Below are 18,549 nucleotides of genomic sequence, written 5' to 3' on the forward strand. Positions count from 1 at the left end.
AAGAAAATGCGTGACAGGTGTAAGGTATGAAATACATGTAGAATTTGAAGTATAGAAAATATTTGACATCACATCTGACCTTCCATTTTGGCGCCATTTTGAATGTGTGTTTCTATTCGTTTCCTTGCGTGATAATAATTATCAATCTGCAATTATCAGACATATTGGTACTTGGCTTCCGGAGTGAATAAGTATTTTTAAATGTATGTAAAGAATTTCACATCATAGTGCCATTTCAGCTATGCATACACAACACCAAAATGAACCAACTTCTGATTGGTCACAGTCTGCGTATTCCGGAAATCGAATAAATCAATGTCCTTGAACATTTTAAGATCCATTGTTGCTTTGACATAGCTGGATGACACTGTGTACACTACAGGATCAACATAACAAAATGAATACAGGAGGGCGTGACATAATAGGGTTCTACAGGATCAACATAACAAAATGAATACAGGAGGGCGTGACCTAATATGGTTCTACAGGATCAACATAACAAAATGAATACAGGAGGGCGTGACCTAATATGGTTCTACAGGATCAACATAACAAAATAAATACAGGAGGGCGTGGCCTTATATGGTTCTACAGGATCAACATAACAACATGAATACAGGAGGGCGTGACCTAATAGGGTTCTACATGATCAACATAACAAAATGAATACAGGAGGGCGTGACCTAATAGGGTTCTACAGGATCAACATAACAAAATCAATACAGGAGGGCGTGACCTAAAAGGGTTCTACAGGATCAACATAACAAAATGAATACAGGGGAGCGTGACCTAATAGCAAGGGGTGACACTAAATTCACGGTTGTTCTATCAAGCACGCAAACGAATGACAAATCCCGTTGGTTTGCTATCTAGAAAATGAGGCCAGTTATCGATCCGTTATGAACCATTATGAATAATTCATATTCGACCCCATGATCAAGTTGGCGAATACTGACGCCGTTAGTTTTACGAACTTTGTCCGTTCAATGAGAGTATAGCGCGCCCCCAATACATCTGGGCACAAAATACTCGAAAACGATCCGATTTAATGAAATGGCGGACAGGCATTTCCCATCAGGCATCGTGATATGTTTTTCAAAGAAAGTCTACTAAATTAATTTGGAAATGACTGTTTGCAATAGTAGTGTCGAAATAAGGACTTGCTGTCAATAATGCGAAGAAAATGCGTGACAGGTGTAAGGTATGAAATACATGTAGAATTTGAAGTATAGAAAATATTTGACATCACATCTGACCTTCCATTTTGGCGCCATTTTGAATGTGTGTTTCTATTCGTTTCCTTGCGTGATAATAATTATCAATCTGCAATTATCAGACATATTGGTACTTGGCTTCCGGAGTGAATAAGTATTTTTAAATGTATGTAAAGAATTTCACATCATAGTGCCATTTCAGCTATGCATACACAACACCAAAATGAACCAACTTCTGATTGGTCACAGTCTGCGTATTCCGGAAATCGAATAAATCAATGTCCTTGAACATTTTAAGATCCATTGTTGCTTTGACATAGCTGGATGACACTGTGTACACTACAGGATCAACATAACAAAATGAATACAGGAGGGCGTGACATAATAGGGTTCTACAGGATCAACATAACAAAATGAATACAGGAGGGCGTGACCTAATATGGTTCTACAGGATCAACATAACAAAATGAATACAGGAGGGCGTGACCTATTCTACAGGATCAATATAACAAAATGAATACAGGAAGGCGTGACTTAATATGGTTCTACAGGATCAACATAACAAAATGAATACAGGGGAGCGTGGCCTAATATGGTTCTACAGGATCAACATAACAAAATCAATACAGGATGGTGTGGTCTCAGATACTCGCCTTTGGTGAAGAGGTCCTGGGTTTAATTCCCGGCGTTGGGAACCTACTGGGGTAATGAACTGGGGGAAAAGTCGGAATTCAATATTGGCAACATAGATTAAATTCGGACTTCCAATCTCTCCAAAGAGCACTTGGGTAAATGAACCATGAGAGCACTATGTTTTTCGGAGCCGATGTTAAGCAGAGAGCCACAAGTTTCCAATCCGTCCCAATACAGTTTGGATATAAGTAGGCATAGGCAAAGTAAGTGGGTCTGAATTGAACAGATTTCTGCAGGTTGTTCAAGACTCGGTGAAAAGCTACAGGGTGACCCAAAATAAGCGGGCCCCGAAAAATATACTGCTATCTTAACATGCGTTTTACAGAGTCATTTAGTGTTTACATAATGTATTTTTAGATATCGTTTTGATTATCATTTGCAGAAAAAAACACCGGAATTCAGTTGATAAAACCTTTTCAAAGATATGGCCTCAGGCTATGGGTGCAGGCTATTTGCGTTGATCCGGGGATAAATTTTCTAATTTATCCAAAATCAAAACATTTTTTTTAAGAAATGACATATTTGTCGCATGTCGTATAGGATGATTTGAAAATGGCATTCAAATTTTAATACTTCTATCAGTTCTTGAGTTATTGGTCAAACTGTAGAAAAGTTACATTTGTTAACATTTTTCCTAATAACTCAAGAACCACAAAACGCACCAATTGTTAATGTAATTATCAGAAATTTATTTTTGGATACATGTCTCACTTTTGGCTTAATATTTGAGAAAACTAAAACAAATTGAGAAATAGACACTGCTCGTCAGGCTTCAAAAATTCTACATTGAGCATGTTCAGTCAATCAGTGATAAGTACGGTGTGACTTGTAGTCAACACAAAATTGCACAATTTATTCTGCAACCATTTTGACATGCGATAAGACAATATTATCAACTGAGCTCTGTCTGTCTGCAACCGATAGCTAATAGATGCGGCTTCAAACGCTGAATGGTTGTTGAAAGCACGTTTTATAATATCGCCACATTCGTAAGGGTCCACTTTTCCTGGGACACCCTGTACAAAACAAAAATGGAGTGCACATGTATATTACGCGTCGTTGGTACTAACTTATTCCCGCGGCCGATAGGCTGAGCTGTTCTCCTGGAGACAGATGTTCTCCCAATGCACTGATGACCATAGACAACCATTCAGTAGTATTAATTCGTCTTTCTGTTTCCTGAAACAAAGTAAGAGCATTGCAGTGATCTTTAGTAACACCATGATTATTACGATCTTTTTTGTTATCAATGTAGGAGTCCATGCAAAGAAGTAAGCATAATATACAAAGATAAATATTTCAATGGGCTTCCTTTTTCTAGTGATACATCAATTTACTGTCTATTCAATTAACTTAGACAGGGTGCTTTAAAGATATTTGAACTGGCAGGGTCATGTTCATAAATTTGCATTGATAAGTGTCAAGAATGTTGTAATTCATGTTTTGTGTGTGGAACTAACCGGGTGTTAAATACCGGTATTTATTGGTTAATACAGCCAAAGACATATTAGAAAACACCGTAAAACAGTCAATAATTCTCATGTTGAAAGCTAAATTCAAATGTGTGCTGATTATAATTCAGAATTGGAACAAATAATGACAATGGGAATCACATAAGTTTCACGACAACCCAACACGTAAACATGGTCATGCCTGTTGGTGAAAGGTATATATTTCTTAAGTCTATGCATACACCCTAAAGCGCGCTTCAGACTCCGTATTGCACGTATAATAGTGTATGTACAATACTTTTCATGACGTCAAAAAGTATTACACGTGCAATAAATAGTATGTACCGGGAAAATATATATTTTGCTACAATCATTGGTTGCTTAATTGATACGTAGTTGCCAAATTTCTAAGAGTGGTAAATTTAGTGAGTGTTCGTGCACGGCATGATGAACATCTTTTTATGTCTTCTTGTGTTCAACTGTACTTACTATTAAAAGGCCTATTAATACTAATAATATTAATAATATTAAAATTGTAATAATAATATAAATGGCACATTCAGTTCTTATTTATTTATTTATAGATTTATTTATTTAGGCCTATTTGTTTATTTATTTATTTATTTATTTATTTGTTTATTTATTTATTGATTGATTGGTTGATTGATTGATTGATTGATTACTGATTGATTAATTGATTTAGCGATTCATTTATACTGACATTTAGTCATATATTGATTTAGTCAGTATTATTTGTAGGCCTATGTATTTATTCTGGTTTTGATTTGATTGATACTGATATTTTTATTGTTTTTTAAAGTTTTGGCATATATAACATTATACATTATAACACGTTGTGTTATGAATTTGCAACAGCTTTTTACATGTTGATATCGTTGAGGCATGTTATGATGGTATATGTTATAGACCTACTTATGATCATCCCAATACATCCATAAACGTGTTAATGTGAAACGAGATTACTTGAAATATATATTTCAGAGTTGAAAGAGTTTCAACTATACAACATATTTCTGAAATATGTCTCTCTGATTGGTTGATTGTCAAGAGGATTACGGCATCCTCAAAGCCTCTTGCTGTAATTCTCTAATCGATATCTATTATAGGACCGATCTTTTGAAATCCATACAACCGTGTCAAATGAAATAGTCTCGGATCATAGTTTGTGGACGATACAACGTTGATACGTCAGATTTCGGAATTGTATTAAAAATAGGCACAAATCACATTGAATAGGTTGAATGCTGGCAAAAGTAGATAAAATAACTATGGGTCGAATTTACATTAATCAGTGTCCTGGGCCAGGATAACATTTAGGACTCCTTCGCATTCTAAAACAATACCTTTGAACACCAAATGTCCTTGCTTTCATTTTCTCATTTAATTTGTTTTAATTGTAATTAATTTCTTTATCCACTGGCTCTGTGGTAAATCCGGTATTGCCAAATATTTATCGTCCATTACCCGTGTTAATCTATTTATTTATTAAAATGCACCATCTATTAAATTCCTGTAATACAATGTATAGGCCTAGTGTATTTGATAACAAATTTGTTTTTATTTTTGATTGGAATTTGGGTGCCATTATACGATTTCATATATATAAAATATGTTTGGGCATGGCGGAATAAGTATATGATTAAAAATAGACATACTCTTAGGCCCCCTTTTTTAATGTTTGTACATTATTAATATTAATATTTATGTACAAAATAAAACCCGACGGTTATATATTTGTTAAATCCAAGCGAGGTCACCAGAAAATTTATGTTTAGAGAAATTTCTACTGCTGCTGATGAAAAATCCTAGAGTGCGTTTGAAGGTTTTTTTTTTATTTTATTTTTATAGCCCTAATAAATTCATAAAACAATAAAAATCAAATAAAGATTTAGGGCAAATGTTTTTACTCACTGCTCATCTGATCCACTTTCCCAGGAAACTAAATACCGATACTTTTAGTTTTTCCCTGACTTTCCAGACATACTTATGAGTAAACATCAAAGTTAATGTTTACAAAACAATCAAATATATATTCATTCTTTTGCATTTTGTACATAAATATTGATATCAATAATGTAGGCCCACAAACATTAAGAAAGTGGGCCTAAGAGTATGTCTATTTTAATCATATACTAGTTCCGCCATGCCCAAACATATCTTATTATGAAATCGTGTAATGGAACCCAAATTCCAATCAAAAATATAAACAAATTTGTTATCAAATACACTAGGCCTATACATTGTATTATAGGAATTTAATAGATGGTTCATTTTAATAAATAAATAGATTAACACGGGTAATGGACAAGAAATATTTGGCAATTTACCAGAGAGCCAGTGGATAAAGAAATTAATTAAAATTAAAACAATTAAATGAGAAAATGAAAGCAAGGACATTTGGCGAAGTATTGTTTTAGAATTCGAAGGAGTCCTAAATGTTATCCTGGCCCCAGGACACTGATTAATGTAAATTCGACCCATAGTTATTTTATCTACTTTTGCCAGCATTCAACCTGTTCAATGGGATTTATGCCTATTTTTAATAAAATTCCGAAATCTGACGTATCAACGTTGTATCGTGCACAAATTATGATTCGAGACTATTTCATTTGACACGGTTGTATGGATTTCAGAAGATCGGTCCTATAATAGATATCGATTAGAGAATTACAGCAAGAGGCTTTGAGGATGCCGTAATCCTCTTGACCATCAACCAATCAGAGAGACATATTTCAGAAATATATTCGTAGGTTTGAAACTCTTTCAACTCTGAAATATATATTTCAAGTAATCTCGTTTCACACTTTGGCTTGCAATAAAGCCACGAAGGGGCGGTAATGTTAATATACGATTTCAGTCAAATATTGGTGCAAATATACGATTTCGGTCAACTATTTGGCTATCCTTTGCCCAAAATTATGAAATGTTTATTAGTAACAACAACTCTTAGGAGGGTTTTCGAGTAATTTAAGCGAAATAAGGACCCGGGGGGGGCCTCTTGGAAAATATTTGTGGGGGTGCTAAAAGTAGACTTCTGAATGTTGACCATCTCTATACCTGCATAGTGCAAAAAAACACCTGATCACTATACCTCGCTTCTATCAGTTAATCAACCCATCTCTATACCATTTTTACTGTACTGGTGACCCATCATTATATCATCAAGAAAACCAAACAATTACAACAGCCCATCTCAATACCATCACAGAAATAAGGGGTCATTAATATACCCGAAACAACTTCAAAACCACCCCATTGGTATACCAAAAACGATGAAAATGCACCTCAAAACCTTTGAGCATCCCCGTATACCATTTCTTAGGGAGAGGCCCCCCGGGAATAATGAGGTTAAATAAACGAAAACCCACTTACAATTTTGGACGCTTAACTGTGGTGTTCTAGGGGAATTAAAATATCACAATTAACATGTTTAATTCAAAATCGTTGTCCTCCCATATCAAAAAATGAGACCTTTCCGGATAACTTCGGAAATTAGTTAGGTAGCGGGTGACTACCCGATAAATTTTTGGGAAACCATAGTGGATACCTTTCAGGTAATAGGTACCGGATGACTACCCGATAACTTTTTTGGGAAACTAGCGGGTAACTACCCGGTGACTTTTTTTGGGAACTAGCGGATAACTACCCGGTAACTTTTCGGGGACCTAGCGGATAACTTTTGGTGACAATATACCTGGCGACCTCTTTGGAGACTCCCTGTTGACCTTTTGGGGAATGCAGAAATACAAATTCATGAGTATAATGCACAAATTTATTAGACAGTTATAAGCTTATTATTTGAATTGTAGTTTTTGGAGAAATACAACTCTGTAGGCATGGCAGTTGAGCTTATAAAGTGCTATCTTGCAATAAGAAACTTGAAAGTGTACAATGTAATTGTAGTTATTGTACAAAAATATTCTTCTGATGTAATTTGGTTCATGCACACCTTTATAAGGTGCATACCTTAATTAATGTACAACCAAATTGTTATGATATAGCATATGTATTACAGCATATAGCATTTACAGTACCTAAATGTGATGACACAACCTATAATTTTTATATCAAATATTATAATTTATTTACAACAAATAGCTTAACATAAAGTTTATATGCAGTTAATTAACACATTAGCTGATGATTAGTAATTTAATTGACATTAATTTACTGTCAAAATCATGCATGATTTACTAGAAAAGATATAAACTAAAACATTCAAATGTGTCATAGGTACATTGTACATGTACATTGTATAAAAACTGCATCAATATACAAATCATTTCATACAAATTTTCCTACCTGCATTATCATATGAAATCAAGCATTCAATGCTTTATAATTCCTACAGCATGCTCCAGATTAATTAGTAAACATCTTGTAATGTCCTACATGTAAATCCATACATTTTGGACCACAAATAACTTAAATATTCTGCACAAATGTATTCCAACTGCCAACAGCTAGCTGCTCCATTTTGAATTGATTCAGTGACCTTTGACCATACACCCACCCACAATGCATTCTTAAGATGCTTTATGCTATTTTCAAGGTCAAATTAAAAGCGGATAACCACCGGGTAACTCCTGCAAAGAATCTATGTTTCTGGGAACCTTCTGGGTAACTCATTTGAAATATTTGAGTTTATGGGAGACTACCGGATGTCTACCCGAAAACTTTTGGATAACTTAATTAGGTATCCGCAAGGTATCCGCTAGCGGGCACTTTTGGATAACTCTGGAAAAGGTACCCGAAAGGTTTCTGATGACCACCGAATGGTCATCGGGTGGTCACCGGGAAACTTTTCTTTTTGCTATGGGCTACAAGCACATGTTCAGATTGTGTGAACATTACAAATACAAACAATAAGGTTGAAAAATAAATAGCCATTTAAAAATGATTTTAAATGATCGTCTATTTGTAGCTTTATGACACTGAATAGGCCAAATATCTGCCTCTGACGAAAAAAAATGTTTTCCATGCTGATTTGTTTTTGTAACAAGTACCGTATGTCATTTCAAAAAAGAAAGAAAAAAAAGGCGGATATTACTTTTAAAAAACTCAACGCATTACTATGAATACGCCTATAATTAATTAATGAAAAAGTATAGAAGGCGTTGCATCCGGTTCTGATGAGGGGGGAGGGGCACAAGCCGTTTTCGGCAGTTTTCCTATGGGATTTTCTAATATTTCAGATCAATGGGGGGGGGGGGGGGGGGGCTTCCGTGCCCCTAACGCTACGGTTACTGCATTAACACGTTTATGGATGTATTGTGATGTAGGCCTATCATAACATGCCTCAACGATATCAATATGTAAAAAGGTGTTGCAAATTCATAACACAGCGTGTTATAATGTAACGAATGCTATGCCAAAACTTTAAAAGTTAACAAATATATCAGTATCAATAAAATCAGAACCAGAATAAATACAAAGGCCTACAAATAATACTTTTAAACTTTCTAAATCAATATATGACTAAATATCAGTATAAATGAATCTCTAAATCAATTAATCAATCAATCAATCAATCAATCAATGAATCAATCAATCAATCAATCAATCAATCAATAAATAAATAAATAAATAAATAAATAAATAAATAAATAGGCCTAAATAGATAAATCTATAAATAAATAAATAAGATCTGAATGTGACATTTATAATATTATTACAATTTTAATATTATTAATATTAGTATTAATACGACGTATTATTAACATAAAGGTGCCCATTGATTATATAATAATTCAAGTACAGTTGAATCATGGTAGGTATTATGATACCTACCATGGTTGAATACAAGAAGAAATTAAAAGATGTTCATCATTCCGTGCACTCACTAAATTTAGAACTCTTAGAAATTTGGCAACTCCGTATCAATTAAGCAACCTATGATTGTAGCAAAATATATATTTTCCCGGTACATACTATTTATTGCACGTGTAATACTTTTTGACGTCACGAAAAGTATTGTACATACAATATTGTACGTACAATACGGAGTCTGAAGCGCGCTTAATTGTTGCTGATTAAATAAGTACATAGAACAGTTGAAGAACGACACATAAATAATAAGTTATTTGACCTTAGTTAGCCCTGCGAGTTTCTTCTAAATTTGACCAACAATAGAGGCCTTGCATGTGACGTATCATCCCGTAAATATGGCGGACTACTCAAATGCATTCCACAAAAGCATGATTGCAATCTACCGTGACAGTTCGTCTAACACACATAATCGTGCACTACGATCAAATAGGTTGATGACAACATTTGATTGAATGGACTGCACTCCACCATAACTACGGTGAAGGACACCGGCTCAAATCCTTTGTTTGGAGCCAATCGATAATTTCATGCAGGGCCTCTATAGTTCAGTAACCCGCGCTCTTCGCTACGCTTCATCACGCTTCATTTTAGACATACTAAGTAAAATATTTCTGACAAGTGCAACTCTGACTCTAAGCAAGGTCTTCATAATTATGTAGCTTCATGTTGCTAGAGTTGCTGTGTGGTTGATTATTTACAGGTAGCTTCGGCGACAGAGGCTGTCTATTGACCTGTCTATTCTACGGGGGAGCTTTGTCAGTTTAAGGAATTTGACTTATTCCAATTAGGAACGGCCTATATATAAAGTTGGGACATGTATAAACCAAAAAATCGGGTTTGAAAACAAATAAACTAATCTCATTTGAAATTATATGGCTTTAAATATGAAATTATTAAAGGGTGATTCAGAAAACGACTGGAATAAAATAATACTCAATCGACTTGGTTAACACACCTTCAACATGTCCAATTCGGTGGTAGCGTTGTCAGGTTTTGTAATGACTTCAGCTAAATCAGCAAATATTTTCTGTTATTACATGAAAATACATACAAACACAAAGGATGAATAAATAAAGAAATGAATGAATGAAGAATGAATGAATGAATGAATGAATGAATGAATGAATGAATGAATGAATGAATATATATATACAGGGTGTAACAATAAAATTTATACAATTGCATTTTGACTTCTCAGGGAAAAACTAAAAGAATTATGGCACAAATGTTATATGCAATGCAATCAGTAATATCTTGGCTAAAAGAAGACGTTTAGTTGGTTTCTTTACTAGCTTGGGTTCAAAAGGTGTGTCCGATTAATTAAATAGTCCAGAAAACGTGTTGGGCCACTTTTGCCATATTTGGGCATATCAAGTTTGAACCGCGTAGATATCGTGCATTAAACAAATAGTATGATATTTCTTTAAAATCTATAAATGAAGTCATGAAATTTCTTTCAAATAACCTTATAAATAAAGTAATTTCTCATATCCCTGAGTTATCATTGGTAAAACTGAGAACAGTTTTTGCACCCATAAGTACAAAACAATACAATTTTGAAATTAAGTTCAGCTGTGCTTCTAGCTGTTCTGGGGCGACCACTATTGCCAGCATTTCTGTTAACAAATTCTACATACTTAAGTTATATGTAATTGTATGCCTTGATGGAAGATGTGAATTTGGAAAATGAGCTATAAACAATCGTATGGTTTCTGCTTGACTCCATGCTACCGAATGTCACAACCATAAAAATACGCTCTTCCAAAGTGAATTGGGGTTGCAGTTGTTGAGCTGCAGCCACGATTTCTAGTAAATGAGGTTGTTATGTCAGTGCTTAGTTGTGACTTTCAAAAACTCAAGGTGATATTCTATTATGTAATCATTTCTACCACTTCGAATACTCCATTGTTTAAAACTACCTATCATAAGAGCGCCGTCCAACTGGTCCATGGTTCAACTCTATCCGGCACTTTTGTAACACTTAGACAAAAGTGGCCCAAGCGGTTTTAAGACTAGGTTACATAATTGGCCATATCTTCACTTGTATACCATTGATTTTATTGGAGCAAAGCTTATCAGGTGGCTAAAGAAATGATCTTGATAGACATATAAATATTAAACCAAACAATAAGCGGCATACTTGTGTCATTCTATTTTCAAAATTGTACAAATTTTATTGTTACACCCTGTATATGAATGAATTGGTGGATTTGATAAATGATTTGATGAATGAATGAATGAATGAATGAATGAATGAATGAATGGTTGAATTGTTTAATGAATGAACGAACGAATAAATGTAATGAATGAATGAAAGAATTATTGAATCATTCATTCATTCATTCATTCATTCATTCATTAATGAGTTAAAGAATGAATGAACTTAATCTTCAAGGTGGGTGGTCCGATATTTTCACATCCAGTTTTACATAGGAACCTATCACCAAACCCCCCCCCCCCACACACACACACACACACACACAAACACACACACACATTTCATGTCGGATTGGCGATAATTGCAGCAGTCGTATATTACAAGCCTAAATGTGCGTCACAAAATGACCAATAGAATAGTACGTGGAGGATGAGGCTCTTTTGTTTATATCACATTATGGAAACATATCTTAGGTCTAAAATTTTACTATATAATATTGTTTTAACACAACTGCGAACGATCGCATTGAAGTTACAAACTGACATACTTTCCCAAATTCCTCAAGTTCTTGCATCTGTTGGTCCCTGGACACGCCCACTTTAGATTGGTAGTCGCTTATTTTCTCTACCGATATCTCAACTCGTTCTTCAAAAGTATCTAAGGTTTCGAAAGATTGGAAGCAAATATGCAAATTTAGTTAGCTTTGTTAGTTGTTTATTAAATTATTCCAAACGCCAAACACGTTTTGTATATATAGATGAGTTTATCTCAATGTTTATCAACAAAGGCAAGGGACTGGTATATCGATATGCTTGAGCGAACTGCCTACAACTAACACACTGTTGAATAGCCGTATTGTGATGTGGCGGGAGTTTCAAAAGCACGGGCTCTGAACAAAATATGATCGCGCGCATACTGCCAGGCAATAAATAATGGAAATTGTGGTGAGAACGTCAGAAGGCAATGATGTCAGAAATCAACTCATCTATACCTTGTAACCTTCCAAATGATTTCAGCTATCCTGTCCTAAATGGGTTTTTCTTTTTCAAAACACCTATTTCCTCCAGAAATTATATCAGCCATATCAACATTAATGTTATTACATTCATGCGATTTATATCAAAGCTGCATCAATTCTCGCTATTCACAATAAGGGCGCCGCCAGCATGGATTTTGCGATGTAATCGTGATGTATCATGGGAAAAGGTCGACATCAAGTCCGCGCAATACGAATATTACCATGCTATTACATAGGAACACGTGACTATATTTTTAGTTTGTCAATATAACGGTATTACACGCAAATCGATAGAGAAAAATGAATTGTGCACATTTCAAATCACATTATTTAGTATTATTGCATATCGATTCGCGTGTAACACCTTTATTTTGACAAACTAACAAATATTGTCACGTGTTCCTATGTAATAGCATGGTAATATTCGTATTGCGCGGACTTGGATGTCGACCTTTTCCCATGATACATCACGATTACATCGCAAACCGCTGGCGGCGCCCTTTTTGTGAATAGCGAGAATAAACTCTAATAAAAACATCAATAAAGATTCTAATAAAACAAAATACATTTCACCCTTTTTTGTCCAAATTTACACACTTATTTTAGATTTTGTTGAATTTGATCGTTTTGTCATTAACGCGCTGTGTAACCATTACCTGCAACAATAACGATAAAAGAATACATGGCAGTATTCCCGGAGGAATCCGTAGCTGTATATGACACAACAGTTTGCCCCACAGCAATGGTGTCACCTGGTTGATGTGATGACGTTACCGATGGAGGTACTCCGGAGTTATCCGAAACCATTGGCTCTGTCCAGATGACCACTGCCGTATTAACCCCTGTGTCTGTAACCTGTCGTAATTCAGGTGAGGGAAAGACGTCAAAAACTGGATCAACATCATCTGTCGGATGGGGGATAGAAGATAAATAATAGTTGTTTAAAATATTCGACCAGTTACGTTTATATATGTACGGCGTGTTTTTTATTAACATGTTTTAAATACATAGCGGTGAGACATTTATTAACATCTTTTAAATATATGGCCGTGAGACATTTTCGAGAGGATTATCATAATACATGTTTGATTCGCCCGTAGTTCAGCCATGAGCTGTTGTAGCGTGTGGTGGTGAACTCAGCGACATGTAATCGTGAGTGCCCGCTGGATGGAATCCCGTTCGAATCCGAACAGTTCTGGGTTTTTTTCTCCTTTATTATAGTGCCAGTTTGCCTGAGTTCCATTTTCTCAGGCAGGTATCCTCTGTGATCCTGGCATTTAATATCTAATGTCTCATATTAACTTAACTCTTTTTTCTTTATTCATCATATTTTGGTCTCAAAATGCTTAGCAATACTACTGTACCTATAATAGTAATAATAAAATGTGCTGTTGCCTCATTTGCCGATCCATCTACTGCAGTATAGGTCACTATAGTAACACCAATAGCGAATCTATCACCAGATTGATAATCAGACGGCAACGATACTACACCAGAGTTATCAGTAGCTGTAGGTTCTGTCCATGTAATGACTGCTGTAGGCTGGTTGAGATCGTTGTTTTGTGTCACATCACTTGGCATGCCATTCCAAACAGGTAGTTCATTGTCTACATTGGTGACATGGTAAATAGTCAACAGAATGACATTTATCAAACACTCTCTTCCAACTCTACTGAAGTCTTTTGTAGGAGCTCAAAGGGAATTTGTAATTAATACTCGACAGTACAATAGAGTGTGTTTAAAACAAAGTGAGCAAATTAAATACCAACATTGCTTTTCCCATTACTAGATACTATATTACTGAATATTTGTTTTCTCTCTCACACTACAAGCCTTGCAAAGAATCAATATTATAAGTTCTCATGGACGAGGTTTTGAATATATTTCAACCAATTTCTTTGAACTAATTGGCGCACATATTTTAGATTTGGGGGATTTTTGGCCTTTTTCTTCAACGTGTACCCATTACCTGCAACAATAACGATAAAAGAATACATGGCAGTATTTCCGAAAAAATCAGTGGCTGTATATGACACAGCTGTTTGCCCCATAGGAAAGGTATCGCCAGATTGATGTGATGATGTTACCGACGGAGCTACTCCAGAGTTATCCGAAACCATTGGCTCTGTCCAGATCACTACTCCCGTGTTAACCCCTGCGTCTGTGTCATGTCGTAGTTCAGGTGGGAAAACGACGTCAAAAACTGGATCAACATAATCTGTCGATTTGGAAATACGAAGATAGTTACAGAATTGGAGATTCATACGTAGTATAATAAAATGAGAATAATTTAAAATTAGACTTAAACACTACTTGTTTATTTTGTTTACCTTGGGCGCTTTCGAGGAACTTCCTGGTCGTCAGCCGATGTTATTAGCTCGGATGTCGGCAGTCCTGTGTCTCGGTTCAATAATTTGAATCGTCTCTAGCCGTTTCCAAGAAAACATCAGAACTAACAACATCGGTTGACGACGAGGAAGTTCCTAGAAAGCGCTCCCGGTAAACCAAATAAACAGCTCCCGGTAAACCAAATAAACAAGTAGTGTTGAAGTTTACTTTTAAATCATTCTTAATGGCAACTATTATATCTTTATTCGTCACATTTTAGTCCCAAATAGCTTAGCAATAATACTGCACCTATAATTGTAATAGTAAAATGTGCTGTTGCTTCATTTGACGATCCATCCACTGCAGTATATGTCACTACAGTAATACCAATAGGGAATTCATCACCAGATTGATAATCAGACGTCAATGATACTACACCAGAGTTATCCGTAGCTGTAGGTTCTATCCATGTAATGACTGCTGTTGGCTGATTGGGATCGTTGTTTTGTGTCACGTCACTTGGCATACCATTTAAAACAGGTCGTTCATTATCTATGGTAAAATAATAGACAACAGAATGACAATTAGAAATACTGAGCCAAGTTTTGTAACATAGACTATGAAGGGGAGGTTGTTGCCCCCTAATTTTCAATTATAAACCTTATATACCTTATATCTGGTGCTAATGTATAGCTATGGGTCTCCTCTATCCAGTGATACCAAAATAAGTTCAAACAATCCCCACATATGTCGCTATGACATCATAATGTGAGGGCGCCCATGCAAATTTGGGGAATTCTGGCTATGTACAAAAATATAGGCAAAATTGACTTTCGGCAAAAAATTCTACGAATATTTTTTTTCCTAGATATAAAAAGGCAATGACAATCTAACTAACAAGTAAAAGGTCAGGTTGCTCTTTGAATGATTTTACAAGAGCGAAATGAAAATCATGGATTTTGATGTAGAAACCAATGGTGGGCTTCACCAACACAGGTGCTGGGGTATTTTTTTTTTGAGCGAAAGGATGGATCTACGATTAGCTTAGGTCGTTAGGGCGTAACCATGCGCGTTGGCTTTTGGGGGGGGGGGGGTGATGGATAAAAGTGTAAGGGTGGTACAACCCCCCTTCGTAGTTCTAGGGTTAAAATAAAATATGGTAACAAAATAATTAAAATAAATACCAATATTACTTTTCAAATTACTAGATGCCGATATACTACTTTGCCTGCATCTTTGAAATGTCTGACTTTCTTTATAGACTCTACTCTAATTTTGCACTCTAATTTTCCCTCTCACAAAGGTTTTAAAGATATAGGAAGACTACTACAAAACAGAGCTGTATCGTTCGAGTCCGGACTCGGACTCGAGTCAGACTCGAGTCCACTTTTGTTGGACTCGGACTTGGCTCAGACTCGGACACGAAAAGACTCAGCTCGGCTCGGACTCGGACACAAAAGGACTCGGACTCGAAGCCGAGTCCGGTCCAATTAAATCCATGTAAAATGTGAAATGATAAATCTAAAAATGTCAAAATAGATCTCAAATTTGTTGACTTTACTTATTTGAACATTTTCCAAATTAATTGGGGCTGTCAAATCTGTGATCTGTCATATATCCTACATATCCAGCAAATTATTTAGATTTATCTGTCACTTAGCAGAATCATAATTATTATTGTTATCATTAATTTAGTAATGAAATAATTGAACATTAATTAAATGCATGATTTGAATATTTGGACTATAAAAATATCTAAGAGTTTTTTCATGGAACTTTCCAATCCATTAAAATTTAAGAGAGAAACATGCACATGCACTGGACCCTACATCTCAGCTCCCACTTAGTAAATTGGTAGGTCCATGACAGGGCTACGGTGTCTGTAGTTTGTGTGTGCTCACTACTCACAGCACATTTATGTGGGACAATTTTGAAAAGATGTTTAAAATTAAAGGTACATTTCTGTTAGTACGATTATTATTATGATGATGATGATAAAGATGATGACGATGATGATGCATAGATGCCAACATTAACATCCAGAAAATAGAGAGGATTCAAACAAAAAATAGGGAGACTTTCAAAATTACATGCAACTTCAAGGGCACAAAATTTGCCAGAAATAGGGAGGTTGCCAAATTTGGGTGTCAAAATTGATAAAAATGTTTACAGTGATAGGGTGCCCCCCTCTAAAAGGTATTTGAATACATTGCAATTCATTTACACATCTTTATGCTTCACACAGCCTAGTGACATTTCTCTAGTCCTGAGTTTACATGTATAGTGTGCCACACACACACAAATACCCCCACATGACTGCTGTCTGATACAGGTGGTCTGATACATGTAGTTTTTACCTTCAGGAGTTACATGTAGCTGCTCATGGGTATGGGTCTTTGAAGTATTGTGTGTACCATATGTGTACGGTTGGTTGGTTGGTTGACCTGGGTTGAGTCTTTGAAATGTCAACTGTGTGGGGTGGGGTGGGGTGGGGTGGGGTTTGGTAGGGTGGGTGTGTATAGGGAGAGCGGTGTGTGGTGTGGTGTAGTGAGTGACCTTTGACCAATGACCTTCTCTTTCTGCAATGTTATCATCAAAATGCCTTAAAATTATGCGGAAACTTTGAAATTGTCTTTTTTTCAGCAAATTTGTATTGTAAATTTTCAAATTAGAAACAAAATATAAAATTTTGCTTCATTATTTGGAATAACTAGGGCTATACAAAATATGATCGCGCGCATACTGCCAGGCAATAAATAATGGAAATTGTGGTGAGAACGTCAGAAGGCAATGATGTCAGAAATCAACTCATCTATACCTTGTAACCTTCCAAATGATTTCAGCTATCCTGTCCTAAATGGGTTTTTCTTTTTCAAAACACCTATTTCCTCCAGAAATTATATCAGCCATATCAACATTAATGTTATTACATTCATGCGATTTATATCAAAGCTGCATCAATTCTCGCTATTCACAATAAGGGCGCCGCCAGCTTGGTTTGCGATGTAATCGTGATGTATCATGGGAAAAGGTCGACATCCAAGTCCGCGCAATACGAATATTACCATGCTATTACATAGGAACACGTGACAATATTTTTAGTTTGTCAATATAACGGTATTACACGCAAATCGATAGAGAAAATGAATTGTGCACATTTCAAATCACATTATTTAGTATTATTGCATATCGATTCGCGTGTAACACCTTTATTTTGACAAACTAACAAATATTGTCACGTGTTCCTATGTAATAGCATGGTAATATTCGTATTGCGCGGACTTGGATGTCGACCTTTTCCCATGATACATCACGATTACATCGCAAACCGCTGGCGGCGCCCTTTTGTGAATAGCGAGAATAAACTCTAATAAAAACATCAATAAAGATTCTAATAAAACAAAATACATTTCACCCTTTTTTGTCCAAATTTACACACTTATTTTAGATTTTGTTGAATTTGATCGTTTTGTCATTAACGCGCTGTGTAACCATTACCTGCAACAATAACGATAAAAGAATACATGGCAGTATTCCCGGAGGAATCCGTAGCTGTATATGACACAACAGTTTGCCCCACAGCAATGGTGTCACCTGGTTGATGTGATGACGTTACCGATGGAGGTACTCCGGAGTTATCCGAAACCATTGGCTCTGTCCAGATGACCACTGCCGTATTAACCCCTGTGTCTGTAACCTGTCGTAATTCAGATGAGGGAAAGACGTCAAAAACTGGATCAACATCATCTGTCGGATGGGGGATAGAAGATAAATAATAGTTGTTTAAAATATTCGACCAGTTACGTTTATATATGTACGGCGTGTTTTTTATTAACA

The 18,549-nt window shown here is 35.7% G+C and overlaps 1 protein-coding gene across 1 annotated transcript; it reads right to left on the reverse strand.

The window, feature by feature from the left end:
* Window positions 1–13,017: 13,017 nt before the first annotated feature.
* On the reverse strand, window positions 13,018–14,504 carry LOC140147082 (hyalin-like). Its single transcript, XM_072168853.1, has 3 exons — window positions 14,354–14,504; window positions 13,749–13,991; window positions 13,018–13,289 (listed from the first exon to the last, which is right to left on the reverse strand). Exons 1-3 carry the CDS (start codon window positions 14,502–14,504, stop codon window positions 13,018–13,020), a joined length of 666 nt encoding a protein of 221 aa, XP_072024954.1.
* Window positions 14,505–18,549: the final 4,045 nt, after the last annotated feature.

This window comes from Amphiura filiformis, chromosome 3, assembly GCF_039555335.1.
Source record: "Amphiura filiformis chromosome 3, Afil_fr2py, whole genome shotgun sequence".
Classification (NCBI taxonomy): Eukaryota; Metazoa; Echinodermata; class Ophiuroidea; order Amphilepidida; family Amphiuridae; genus Amphiura; species Amphiura filiformis.